The sequence below is a fragment of the Rana temporaria genome, chromosome 13, assembly GCF_905171775.1.
Source record: "Rana temporaria chromosome 13, aRanTem1.1, whole genome shotgun sequence".
NCBI lineage: Eukaryota > Metazoa > Chordata > Amphibia > Anura > Ranidae > Rana > Rana temporaria.
This window is the reverse complement of record NC_053501.1, coordinates 9,465,097-9,479,134: the sequence shown is the minus strand read 5'-3', so window position 1 is coordinate 9,479,134 and position 14,038 is coordinate 9,465,097. Positions and strand designations below refer to the sequence as shown.

General features: G+C 43.7%; 1 protein-coding gene across 1 annotated transcript in view; it reads left to right on the top strand.

The window, feature by feature from the left end:
• RPS6KA5 (ribosomal protein S6 kinase A5) overlaps positions 1–14,038 on the top strand; it is a 98,498-nt gene that overhangs the window by 14,422 nt on the left and 70,038 nt on the right. The window contains exon 2 of the mRNA XM_040333907.1: positions 13,478–13,549. Within this exon, the coding sequence (XP_040189841.1) occupies positions 13,478–13,549 (72 nt within the window). The remainder of the gene's footprint in view (positions 1–13,477; positions 13,550–14,038) is intronic.

Below are 14,038 nucleotides of genomic sequence, written 5' to 3'. Positions count from 1 at the left end.
TGGTTCACCCTTAAATGCAAGTTTCTAGCAAGAAATACAGCATAGTAGCGTGAGCTACAGTATGCCTTTATTTATTTTAAATGCGCCGTACTCACTGTTTAATCCCGGAGATAAGTTTCAGGCTCCCCGCGGGGAATGGGCGTTCCTAGTCAGAGGGGACAATGATTGACGGCCAGCTATTGTGCGTCACGCCTCCCGAGTAGGACTCGGCGCTTTACGGCGCCTGCGCACAGACATCGGAGCTGACTGCGCAGGCGCCTCGAAGAGCCACGACCTATTTCGGCTATTTCCGTGAGGCGTGACGCGCCATAGCCGGCCGTCAATCATGTTCCCCTCTGACTAGGAATGCCTACTAGACTGAAACTTATCTCCGGGATATCACAGTGAGTACGGCGCAAAAAAATAAAACAAAGGCATACTGTAGCTCACACTACTATGCTAGATGGCATGTTAGAAAAAAAAAAAAATTCTTAGGGTGAACCCCCGCTTTAATGACCCCTTCACGCCGATATACTTCGGCAGAATGGCACGGCTGGGCACAATCACGTACCTGTACGTGTGTCTTTAAGCCCAGCCGTGGGGTCGCGAGGGCGGCGCTTGCGACCCGGTCCTAAGCTCCGTGACCGTGCTCGCGGGACCCGATCGCCCGGTGTCCCGCGATCGGTCACCGGAGCTGAAGAACAGGGAGAGGTGTGTGTGTAAACACACCTTCCCTGTTCTTCACTGTGGCAGTGTCATTGATCGTCCGTTCCCTGACGAACAGAAAGACGATCAGTGACATCCCCCTACAGTTAGAAACACATATGAGGTCACACTTAACCCCTAAATACCGCCTGAAAAACTCCTGCCCAGCAATCTCAATGTGAAAGCCGGAGGGCTTTCACACTGAGGCGATGCGCTGGCAGGAGAGAAAAAAAATCCTGCAATCTCCTTGGAGGGGCGAGAGGAGCGGCGTGTATACCCCTCCTTCACCGCTCCTTCCCATTTAAAACAATAGGAAACCGCGGTAATACAGAGGCGCATTGCGGGCGGTATTAACCCTTTATCGGCCGCTAGCGGGGGTTAATACCGCACCGCTAGTGGCCGAATCCCGTGGCAATTCCGATGGTATAGCGCCGCTATACCGCCACCGCGCCTCCCGCCCCAGTGTGAAAGGGGCCAAGTTACATAATGGCTTGTATAGCAATTGTATACTTATATATAGGGTTGTCCCGATACCGATACCAGTATCGGTATCGGGACCGATATGGAGTATTTGAGGGAGTACTCGTACTCCCGCAAATACCCCCGATACTGAAATAGAATACTTGCCCCCCCCCCCGCAAACCGCAAAGCCGCCGCTAATCAGCGTGCGGGGAACATTACAGCTTTCGTTTGAATAGCTGTATCCCCGCCGCGTATAGACACTCCCCCTTGCGCGGGATTGGACGGATGATCTGTCCAATCCCGAGCAAGGGGGAGTGTCTATGCGCGGCAGGTATTCAAACGAAAGCTGTAATGTTCCCCGCACGCTGATTAACGCGGCACGTGCGGCATCATCAAGGTATGTGGAACATGGCTGCAATATGTGGGGGACATGGCTGCAATATGTGGGGGGACATGGCTGCAATATGTGGGGGGACATGGCTGGAATATGTGGGGGGACATGGCTGGAATATGTGGGGGACATGGCTGGAATATGTGGGGGACATGGCTGCATTATGTGGGGGACATGGCTGGAATATGTGGGGGTCATGGCTGCATTATGTGGTGGACATGGCTGGAATATGTGGAGGACATGGCTGGAATATGTGGGGGACATGGCTGGAATATGTGGGGGACATGGCTGGAATATGTGGGGGAGATGGCTGGAATATGTGGGGGAGATGGCTGGAATATGTGGGGGAGATGGCTGCAATATGTGGGGGGACATGGCTGCAATATGTGGGGGGACATGGCTGCAATATGTGGGGGACATGGCTGCAATATGTGGGGGACATGGCTGCAATATGTGGGGGAAATGGCTGCATTATGTGGGGGACATGGCTGGAATATGTGGGGGACATGGCTGGAATATGTGGGGGACATGGCTGGAATATGTGGGGGACATGGCTGCATTATGTGGGGGGGACATGGCTGCAATATGTGGGGGGACATGGCTGCAATATGTGGGGAACATGGCTGCAATATGTGGGGGACATGGCTGGAATATGTGGGGGACATGGCTGGAATATGTGGGGGACATGGCTGGAATATGTGGGGGACATGGCTGGAATATGTGGGGGACATGGCTGGAATATGTGGGGGTCATGGCTGGAATATGTGGGGGTCATGGCTGGAATATTTGGGGGACATGGCTGGAATATGTGTGGGACATGGCTGCAATATGTGGGGGACATGGCTGCAATATGTGGGGGACATGGCTGCATTATGTGGGGGACATGGCTGCATTATGTGGGGGACATGGCTGCAATATGTGGGGGACATGGCTGGAATATGTGGGGGACATGGCTGGAATATGTGGGGGACATGGCTGGAATATGTGGGGGACATGGCTGGAATATGTGGGGGACATGGCTGGAATATGTGGGGGTCATGGCTGGAATATGTGGGGGACATGGCTGGAATATGTGGGGGACATGGCTGGAATATGTGTGGGACATGGCTGCAATATGTGGGGGACATGGCTGCATTATGTGGGGGACATGGCTGCATTATGTGGGGGACATGGCTGCAATATGTGGGGGACATGGCTGCAATATGTGGGGGGACATGGCTGGAATATGTAGGGGGGACATGGCTGCAATATGTGGGGGGACATGGCTGCATTATGTGGGGGACATGGCTGGAATATGTAGGGGGGACATGGCTGCAATATGTGGGGGGACATGGCTGGAATATGTAGGGGGGACATGGCTGCATATGTGGGGGGACACATTTAAAAAAAAGTATCGGTATTCGGTATCGGCGAGTACATAAAAAAAGTATCGGTACTCGTACTCAGTCCTAAAAAAGTGGTATCGGGACAACCCTACTTATATACATTTCTTTTTTGTTAAATTGTAATTTTCCTTTAAATGTGCAGCCAGGATAGGCTCCATTCCTCCTCCTTCAGCTCTGGTTCAGTGTAGGCGACGCACATAACATTTCCGAGATGTCTGAGAAGCTCGGCATAAGGAGCCATTCAGTGATATTCTGCAGAGAGCTGAGCATCTGTGCCGCTCGACGTTATGGCACATCTGTGATTATAAAGTGATGTTTAATTTCGCGGCTCTCCAAAGAACAACTGCAACAGAAAATGGACCATCTGGAATATGGCAACTTTGTCACAAATTCTTATTGTGTTTTTTTTTTTTATTTTATTTTAAATCCTCTTGAATTTCGTCAGTTTGATTTCTTGTCTCCACTGTTCGGGGGACATCTGATAAAAATTTGAGCCTAAAACGGACTGAGCCAGTATATATAACCACTTCAGCCCCAGAAGAGATGGCTGCCCAATGACCGGGGCCATTTTTTGCGATTTCCTGCAACGGTGTCGCTTTTACTGACAATTGCGCGGTCGTGCGACGCTGTACCCAAACAAAATTTGATGTCCTTTTTTCCCCCGCAAATAGATCTTTATTTTGGTGGTATTTGATCACCTCTGTGTTTTTTTGTTTTTTGCGCTATAAACAGAAGATGGCTTCAATTTTGAAAAAAAAAAAAAAACACAAAACAATATTTTATACTTTTTGCTATAATAAATATCCCAATATTTAAAAAAAAATAAAGATTTTTCCTCAGTTTAGGCCGATACGTATTCTTCTACCTATTTTTGGTAAAAAATCGCAATAAGCGTATATTGATTGGTTGGCGGATACGTTGCCATCCGTCTATGGCGGATCGGGTGGGATATGATGAAAATGGACATGCTGTGCGTTTTCATCAGATCTCTCCATAGGAGGCAGCGGCGCTGCACAAGCCCCTCCCCGCTCAGTGAGCAGAGAGGGACTTGTTGTCTGCCGGCTCAGCGGTGATCAGCGGAGAGATCTCCCGCTGAGCTGGCGGACCCGCTGAGATGGAGTCCGCCTAGTGTGAAAGGGGCCTTAAAACACAATGTTAATTATTTTTATTTTTTTTACACAGTTGGAACTCCGCTTTAACCACTTCCCGACGGCCGTACGACTTTATACGGCCGCAGGGTGGTTCTAATTCTCTGAGCCGCCGTCTTTTTACGGCCTCCGCTCCTCCTGGCCACTGGGAGGCGCGCGAGCGCGACGCATCACTGGGATGCCGATGCCTGGCGGCCGCGATGTCCGCCAGGCTCCCGCGATCGGCGGCTACAGAGACAAGGACGTGGATCTGTGTGTGTAAACACAGAGATCCATGCCCTGTCAGGGAGAGAGGAGACCGATCTGTGTCTCCTGTACATAGGGACACAGATCGGTCACCTCTCCCAGTCAGTCCCCCTCCCCACAGTTAGAAACACTATGCAGGGTACACATTTAACCCCTCCCTCATTTATAGCACTGATCGCAGTATAAATGTGAATGGCGCCAAAAATGTGTCAAAAGTGTCCGATGTGTCCGCCATAATGTCGCAGTACCGATAAAAATCGCAGATCGCCGCCATTACTAGTAAAAAAAAAAAAAATAATAATTCTGTTTCCTATTTTGTAGGTGCTATAACTTTTGCGTAAACCAGTCGCTTATTGTGATTTTTTTTTTTTTTACCAAAAATATGTAGAATACATATCGGCCTAGACTGAGAAAAAATAAGAAAAAATTGAACTATTTATTATAGCAACAAGTAAAACATATTATATTATTATTTTTTTTTTAAATTGTCGCTCTATTTTTGTTTATAGCGCAAAAAATAAAAACCACAGAGGTGATCAAATACCACCAAAAGAAAACTCTATTTGTGGGGAAAAAAAAGGACGCCAATTTTGTTTGGGAGCCACGTCGCACGACCGCGCAATTGTCAGTTAAAGCGACGCAGTGCCGAATCGCAAAAAGTCCTCTGGTCAGGAAGGGGTTATATGTGCCCAGTAAGCAAGTGGTTAATGCCCTGTACACACAAACGGAATTTCCGATGGGGGGAAAATCCAAATGGAATTTCCTGTCGGAATTCCGTTCAAGCTGTCTTGCATACACACTGTCAGACCAAATTCTGACCGTCCAAAACGCGGTAACGTAAAACACTACGCCGAGCCGAGGAAAAATGAAGTTCAATGCTTCCGAGCATGCGTCGACTTGATTCTGAGCATGCATGTTTTTTTTCTCCGTCGGAGTTCCACACAGACGATTTTTCCAATCGGAAAAAAATAAAACATGTTCTATTTCTAAATTCCGACGGAAAAAAAGTCCGATTGGGCCCACACACGGTCGGAATACCCGATGAAAAAATTCCGTCTGACTTTTTTCATTGGAAATTCCGATCGTGTGTACAAGGCATAAGAAGATATCACCATCACTTGTTTGGACTTATTTTGGTGGTGGTGTATGGACTAGGGCCGAAACAACGAATCGATTATGAAATTAATCGATTACAATTATCATAATCGATTAATAATGGGGTTAAAAGTAACATAATGGGGTTAAAAAAACTAAAATTGGCCCTTTATAGTACAAAAAAGCAAATCGCTACTGTAAATATTACTTTCACTGTCCCACAGTAAAAAAATTAACCCCTTACAGTAGCGATTATTTGATCTTTTTGTACTTATTTTTGTTTTTTTAACCCCCATTATGTTACTAAACATCTCGTTTTTTTGGTGCTTTTTGCAGAAACACATTACAGTTCATTTACATGTTTCTTTTTTTTTTGGTTCAATATACTTCAATGGAGAAGCTGCAGAAAAGCATGTAATGTGTTTTTGCGGCAATTTGTGTTTTGTAATCTGCCCAACAACAATTTGCCCCAAAAATGTTTAAAAATGCAAATATATATATATATATATATATATATATATATATATATATATATATATATATATATATATATTTTTAAGGCTATTATGCGATTAATCTAATCAATAATCGGCCAACTAATCGATGATGAAAATGATAATCGTTAGTTGCAGCCCTAGTATGGACATTGCACAAACTTTGTACTATATTACATATTTTCATTACTATTTTTTTTTTCATTACTATTTTATTTATTTTTTTCATTACCATTTTATTTATTTTTTTCATTACTATTTTATTTATTTTTTTCATTACTATTTTTATTTCATTACTACTTTATTTATTTTTTTCATTACCATTTTATTTTTTTCATTGCTATTTTATTTATTTTTTTCATGACTATTTTTTTTTTCATGACTATTTTTTTTTTTTCCATTACTATTTTATTTATTTTTTTCATTGCCATTTTATTTTATTTTTTCATTACTATTTTATTTATTTTTTCCATTACTATTTTTGTTTTCTACTCATATGTTTTGTATTTGATGTTTGTGTTGAGCGCTGTATATTTTGACAATAACCTGCCTCGACAATGATTGTCCTTGATTTGTAAATTTTTAACGGATCCACTTATTGAGACACAGAAGGGAAAAAATCAACTTCCACAATATTCTTCCACTGTAGTGTTTTCAAGTATTGACTGCTTCATTATTGTTTTAATGGAGTTGTTGATCATTTTTTCTTCTAATTGCATTTTTTTTTTTTTTCCTGCACGAGGACACATTGTACTTTCCCATCAGTATTTTGTTGTTGAGGAGAGGGGCTGCGGGGTTTAACTGTCTCCTCTCCTTTTTCTGTCCGCTGCGTTTCCAAGCTGTATGCCGCGTCCTCCCGAGGTTTGTGCAGCTGCAGATGGCTGAGGAACCCAAGCCTGGAAAACTGTGCTGAATAAAATCTAGTGTGATTTGACTTCATTGTAATTGGGGAACATGTTATTATTATTGTGATCGGAGGGCATATTTGGAAGGAAAGTGAAATCTCCTCTATTTTCGTATACATACAAGGTCTGTCCCGAAAGCGTTCCGCCATGTAATATGGAAAATAGAGACATTTATGGACGATAATTACAAGGAATATTGGGCCAGATCCACAGCCAGGCGGCGCAGCGGAACGTAACCTATTTAGGTTACACCGCCCGATCCACAAAGCACTTACCTTGAAATTTGCGGCCGTGTATCCTAAATCCGTCCGGCGCAAGGCGGGCCAATTCAAATGGGGCTAGTCCCATTTAAATTAGGCGCGCTCCCGCGCCGGACGTACTGCGCATGCTCCCGACGCTATTTTCCCAACGTGCTTTGGTTACGTTACGTTACGCCGAGTTTTGTGAATCGCGACGTGTAAAAAAGAGATGCGGCGGGGAAAAAAAAAATGTAAAAAAAAATTTGACAGCGACGCGGGAAAGAAGGGTATACTTTTACATGGTGTACCAAGTTTACACTTTGTAAAAGCAGCCCTAATTTTGCGACGGCAAACTAACACTTACGGCGACTTAACGAAGGGAAAAAGGTTTGTGGATCTCCGTAAGTGCTAATTTGCATACCCGACGCTGGATTACGACGAGAAATGCCCCCAGCGGCGGCCGCGGTACTGCATCCTAAGATCCGACTATTACACCTTTCGGATCTTCTGCCTATCTATGCGTAACCGATTCTGTGGATCAGTCGCATAGATAGAAACAGGGATGCGACGGCGTATCAGCAGATACGCCGTTGTATCCCTTTTGTTGATCTGGCCCACTGTACTAAGGTAGCAGAAGTCGCAGAACTAATTTTGCAGCGGCGCATTTCATGCCAAGATCCTGCGTCAAAATCTCGCAAACGACGCAGACGTTTTTTTTTTTTTTTGGGGATCCCCAGATCAGCTTCTAGTTCTCGCAGTCATTCGCAGCCCGTATAAACGTTCAACATCCTCAAGTCTTCTGCTTGCTGCCGGCCTTTCAGAACATAGATCACTTTCAGGCCCCTATGTCCAGATTGGGCCCAATTAGCCATTTTCCCTCCCCGGTGTCATGTGACTCGTTAGTAGGGGTGCAACGGATCAAAAAACTCACGGATCGGATCGATCCTCGGATCATTTTTCGGATCAGCAAAAAAAAAAATTATTGCCCCCACCTCACTATAACATCCACCATTGCCCCCACCTCACGGTAACCTCCACCATTGCCCCCACCTCACGGTAACATCCACCATTGCCCCCACCTCACGGTAACATCCACCATTGCCCCCACCTCACGGTAACATCCACCATTGCCCCCACCTCACGGTAACGTCCACCATTGCCCCCACCTCACGGTAACCTCCACCATTGCCCCCACCTCACTATAACATCCACAATTGCCCCCACCTCACGGTAACATCCACCATTGCCCCCGCCTCACGGTAACATCCACCATTGCCCCCGCCTCACGGTCACATTCACCATTGCCCCCACCTCACGGTAACGTCCACCATTGCCCCCACCTCACTGTAACATCCACCATTGCCCCCACCTCACGGTAACATCCACCATTTCCCCCGCCTCACGGTAACATCCACCATTGCCCCCGCCTCACGGTAACATCCACCATTGCCCCCGCCTCACGGTAACATCCACCATTGCCCCCGCCTCACGGTAACATCCACCATTGCCCCCGCCTCACTGTAACATCCACCATTGCCCCCACCTCACTGTAACATCCACCATTGCCCCCACCTCACTGTAACATCCAGTCATCCACCATTGCCCCCACTCATCAATGTAATGTCCACCATTGCCCCCACTCATCAATGTAATGTCCACCATTGCCCCCACTAATCACTGTAATAGCCAGTCCAACATTGCCCCCACTAAGCACTGTAATACCCAGTCCAACATTGCCCCCACTAATCACTGTAATAGCCAGTCCAACATTGCCAAAACTCACTGTAATTGACGCGCTCTTGCAGAATAGCCGGCTAGAAGATCCACGAGCAGATGAGGGAGGGGTGATGACGTCAGCGCGCACCTAGGCAGCCGCCGCCGGGTGTACCAAGATGGCCGACCGCTCCGGAGCTAGGCCGAAGCCGCGGCCTTTCCTAAGGCCGAGGCAGCAGTGCGCTCCGCGGATCGCGTTCTGTGCCGATCCGAAAAGGTCGACCCGTTCGGATCACGGATCCGATCCATTGCACCACTACTCGTTAGTGTTACAAGTAGGGCTGCAACTAACGATTATTTTCATAATCGATTCGTTGGCCGATTTATTGTTTCGATTAATCTGTTAATAACCTTAAAAAAATGCAAATTTTACTGCGATTTGCATTTTTAAATTTTTTTTTTTTTTTTGGTCTGCTATTGTGTTATGGTTAGCATTGCTTCTGAGCATGCGTGTTTGTACTTTGGATTTTTTCAGAAGGACGTCTGTACACACGTTCAGATAAAGCATGCAATCCAACATTTTTTGGCGGAATATCCTAAAACAATTGTCCGATGGAGCGTACAAAAGGTTGGATTTTCCGACAACAGCCTGTCAACACAAACGCCTTAAGTTGCCTGAAACCAAATGCCCCAAGCTCAAACATGTTCTAAAGCTTTCTTTGTAGCTCAAATTGGGCAGATTTGTGAAATTTTGCGTATTTTTTTTTCCCCATAAAAATGAATGGAAATGTGTGTTTTTGTTCGTTTTTGCGTGTTTTGTCCCACGATTTTCCGCTCAAATGCAAAACTGTAAAAAAAAAAAAAAAAAAAGTTATAATATATGAATAAATACATGTAAAATAAATACACAAATGAGTAAAATCATGATAAAAAATTAAATAAATTATTAATTGACCTCTAACTTTAATAAAAAAATATTAAATAATAAACACCCAAGCAACATTTTTTATTGATAATAATAATCATGATAATTTTATATTATTTTTAATAATAGAAATCATTTATTTTGTGTTATGGTGTTCATTATTATTTTATTTGTTTATGGGTTAATAATAATAATTATTATTACATTGTATTCATTTATTGTATTATTTATTTATGATTTCATTTTATTTGTGTATTTTTTATATGTATTTATTCATGCAGTAGTAGTAGTATTAACACCCTAACATAAATAAATAAGACAAATAAAATATTAACCACTAACCCAAGCCCTAATTCTGACCTAAACTTAAAGCGGTTTAAAAAAAAAGTCAGCAGCTACTAACGCTGTAGCTGCTGACTTTTGATAAGGAGACTTACCTGTCCAGGGTGCCCGCGATGACGGCAGCCGAAGCCGAGCATTCGCTCGGGTCTCGGCTGCCCCCTGCCGCCATCCTCAGTGAGGGAATCAGGAAGTGAAGCCTTACGGCTTTACCGCCCGATTCCCTACTGCGCGAGCCGCGTGGCGTGACGTGAATGGGTGATGTCTCCTGGGACACACACAAGGTCTCAGATGACACCGCTCCCCCATTCTCCAGCTGGCAGCCGAGGAGCAGAAGAAAGAAGATGGACCTCAAATCAGGAAGTGGCAGATTAGGACGATCTGCCTAGCAACAGGCACTTCAGGTATGTACTTTTTATTTTTTTTTGCAGCATTTTAGATTTTTTTTATTTATTTTTTACTTGGTGGAGCTCCACTTTAACTGCTTCCCGATTGGCTTGCGGCACAATGGCACCGTTGAGCAAAATCCCGTACATATACAGGGTTCCCTTTTAGGGCCGAAATAACTAATCGATTAACCGACAACGAATTGATTATGGAATTAATCGATTACTATTTTTATAATTGATTAATCGTCCAGTAACATAATGGGGTTAAAAAAAATGAAAATTAGCCCTTTTATAGTACAAAATGAACAAATAATCGCTACTGTAAATATACTAATAATACGAAACATCTTTGTACATTCGTTCAATGAAAGAATGTTGTTTTTTCACTTGCTTTTAACATTCAGTTTTAAAATGAATGTAATTTCTGAATGAAAACCACATACAGGTGAGCCTAGATTAAGGCTTACCTGTAGGTGCAAGAAAAAGATATTTACAATAATGACAGGCGCCGATGTTTACGGCGCATGCGCACCGATGTCTACGGCGCATGCTCACCGTAGGCAACGGTGCAGGCGCACTGAGCGTGCTGTTTTTGTGAATGACATTATTGGGGTTAATGCCGTATTTCCGCGCTTGACAGTTTTGCGCGCATGCGTGGGAGTGACATCATCTACGCTCCGGCCAATCACAGTGCCGGAGCGGCGATAACAGGAAGAAGATGCAAGGGAATATGGCGGTGGCGGCGGAGGGAATGAGGACAGGTTCGATCTCGGGTAAGTGCCACATAATGAGCTAGTATGCTATGCATACTAGCTCATTATGCCTTTCTCTTGCAGGATTTCCCCCCCCCACGTTTTTTAGGGGGGGGGGGTTTACTTCCTCTTTAAGATTCATGTGAAGCGCAGCTGGTAGCAAACAGGTACTTATAAAGACATATATAGCGGTAATTGGGAATGGATAACAAGAATAATAATGAGCACATTTTTCATCAAGTAGAAGCATATTAAAACTGACAATCCTTCGTAAGTAGGCACAAATGAACTCTTAACAGAAAGAGAGCAATGGTGTGTGGGAAAGGAATGATGGGGAGAGGGGGGGGGAGCACTTGGGCAGGGAGGATGGAAGATGGGCTATCTGTAGTAAACAACATATAGAGTTACATAGTATGTAATGTTGAATAAAGACAATTAGTCCATCCAGTTCAACCTCTGTAGGTGTACGAGTGTCAGTGTCTATAATTATTTCCCATATCCCTGTATGTTGTGTTCTTTAACCACTTAAGGACCATGCCTATTTTTCAAACTTTGTTGTTTACAAGTTAAAATCTGTGTTTTTTTTTTTTTCCTAGAAAATTACTTAGAACCCCCAAACATTATATATACAGTAAAACCTTGGTTTGAGAGTAACTTGGTTTGAGAGCGTTTTGCAAGGCGAGCAACATTTTTTAATAATTTTTGCCTTGATATACAAGCGATGTCTTCATATAAGATTAGCGTCATGACGCAACTGGGTATAAAAGAGAGGCGCCTCTAAGTGTAGCAATTTGGTTACATTTAATGAAGGTACAACATTTATAAACTTATTGCTACACTTAGAGGATCCTCTCTTCTCTTTTATACCCTGTAAAAAAAATGCTTTGATATACAAGTGCTTTGGATTACAAGCATGTTTCTGGAACCAATTATGCTCGCAATCCAAGGTTTTACTGTATATATGTGTGTGTGTGTATATATATATTTCAGACGCCCTAGAGCAGTGGTTCTCAACCTTTCTAGTGTCGTGACCCCTTCATAAAATTTCCCAAGTTGTGGGGACCCCTAACAGAAATTATTATTTTTTGTAGCGTGGGTTGTCAGCACCCAAGGCAAGACAAATTTGCGCCCCTAACCCACAGACATTTAGCGCTCCCTGAGTCCCTTATACTCAAGTGTATATGCAGTATTTTAAAGTGGAGTTCCACCCATTTTTTTATGTTTGTCTGTGCTGCATGCTCTAATCTCATAGTGTTCAGAATGGACAATTTTTATTTAATTTGTTGCTTGTAAATACCTTTATTTTGTAGTCCTTCATTACTTCCTCCTCCTTATTTGCCTAGGCTATTTGCAAGGGTTTCTGGGATAGGCATCATGTTTCCCAGTAGTCTTTGCAAACCTGACTGAAACCTATTACATTGCTTGTGCACTGAGCATGTGCGAGATATGCAAAGCTGAAATCCAGGAAGTCATACAGTCTGGCTTCATGATGCCCACACTTAAGATGGCCACGGTCTATTTCTAGATTATAAACTATCTAAATGCTGTAACAACCTAACAAAACGGACCTTAGTTTACAGACTTACTTTACTAGAATACATTAAGCTTGTGTATTACAGGGGTATTTATATTTAAAAAGTGAAATTGTGGGTGGAACTCCCCTTTAATTTTATTCATTTATTTAAAAAAATAAAAATAATTTGTGGACCTACAGTTTTTTTTTTATCTCCCTTATACATAATTGAGTATATATTACAAGGTGGATTTTCACCGCATTCACCCAAGCTGAAGGAAAATTCCCTTTCAGAGTGAAAATGAATGTGCAAAGCCTATTTGCCATGAGTAAATCGGCTCCAAAATGTCTAACTTGTAGTTATCAGAGAGTGTCGTCATTCAGCAAGTTGAATCCCCCCCCCCCCCCCTATGAGGTCTGGAAAGGACTTCACTCCGCTGATCATCATAATTTTTTGTGTCAGTACATTTTATGTTTTTTGCAAAGTGGTGAGTCTGCACTACAGTCCAATAACTAATTAGCAGGAGACGATGATTCAGCCCTTTTTAGCTCCGTTTGATAATAAATTCTCTTTTATTTATTTTTTTAATTAATCCACCGGTGATCGAATGCGATCGGTAGGTGTTATTGGATTAGAGTCTTTGATGTACGGCTGGACATATTTCATATATTTCTGGATCGATGTGTGTGAGCGCTGATGTAGATAGTCCATGACTGGGCTGAGGGTTGTAATTCACTTGGCCGCCTGATGAACTCGGTGTCATCGCTGCTGTCTCTCGCTCTCTTTTATTTTACAGCAAACCTGACGGGGCATGCCGAGAAAGTTGGGATCGAGAATTTCGAGCTTCTCAAAGTGCTGGGGACAGGTGGTAAGTCACTTTATTTTATTTTATTTAAATAATCTTTATTTATTCATATAGAAAAAGTTTTCCATTGTACAACAACAAAAAGATGGAGAAAATATACAATGCTGTCCAACCATACATTTAGGCATTACTAAAGACAAAGGGCCAGATTCACGTAGCCCGGGCGCAACGTAACTTAAACGATTTAAGTTACACCGCCGCAAATTTCCCAAGTTAGTGCCCGATCCACAAAGCACTTACCTGGAAATTTGCGGCGGTGTATCCTAAATCCGTCCGGCGCAAGGCGGGCCCAATCGAATGGGGCAAAACCTAATTTAAATTAGGCGCGCTCCCGCGCCTGACGTACTGCGCATGCTCCGTCGGGTAAATTACCCGACGTGCATTGCGCTAACTGACGTCGCACCAACGTCATTTGCTTAGACGTTAACGTAAATGGCGTCCAGCGCCATTCACTGACGTCTTAGGCAAACGACGTTGATGTTTAAATTTCGA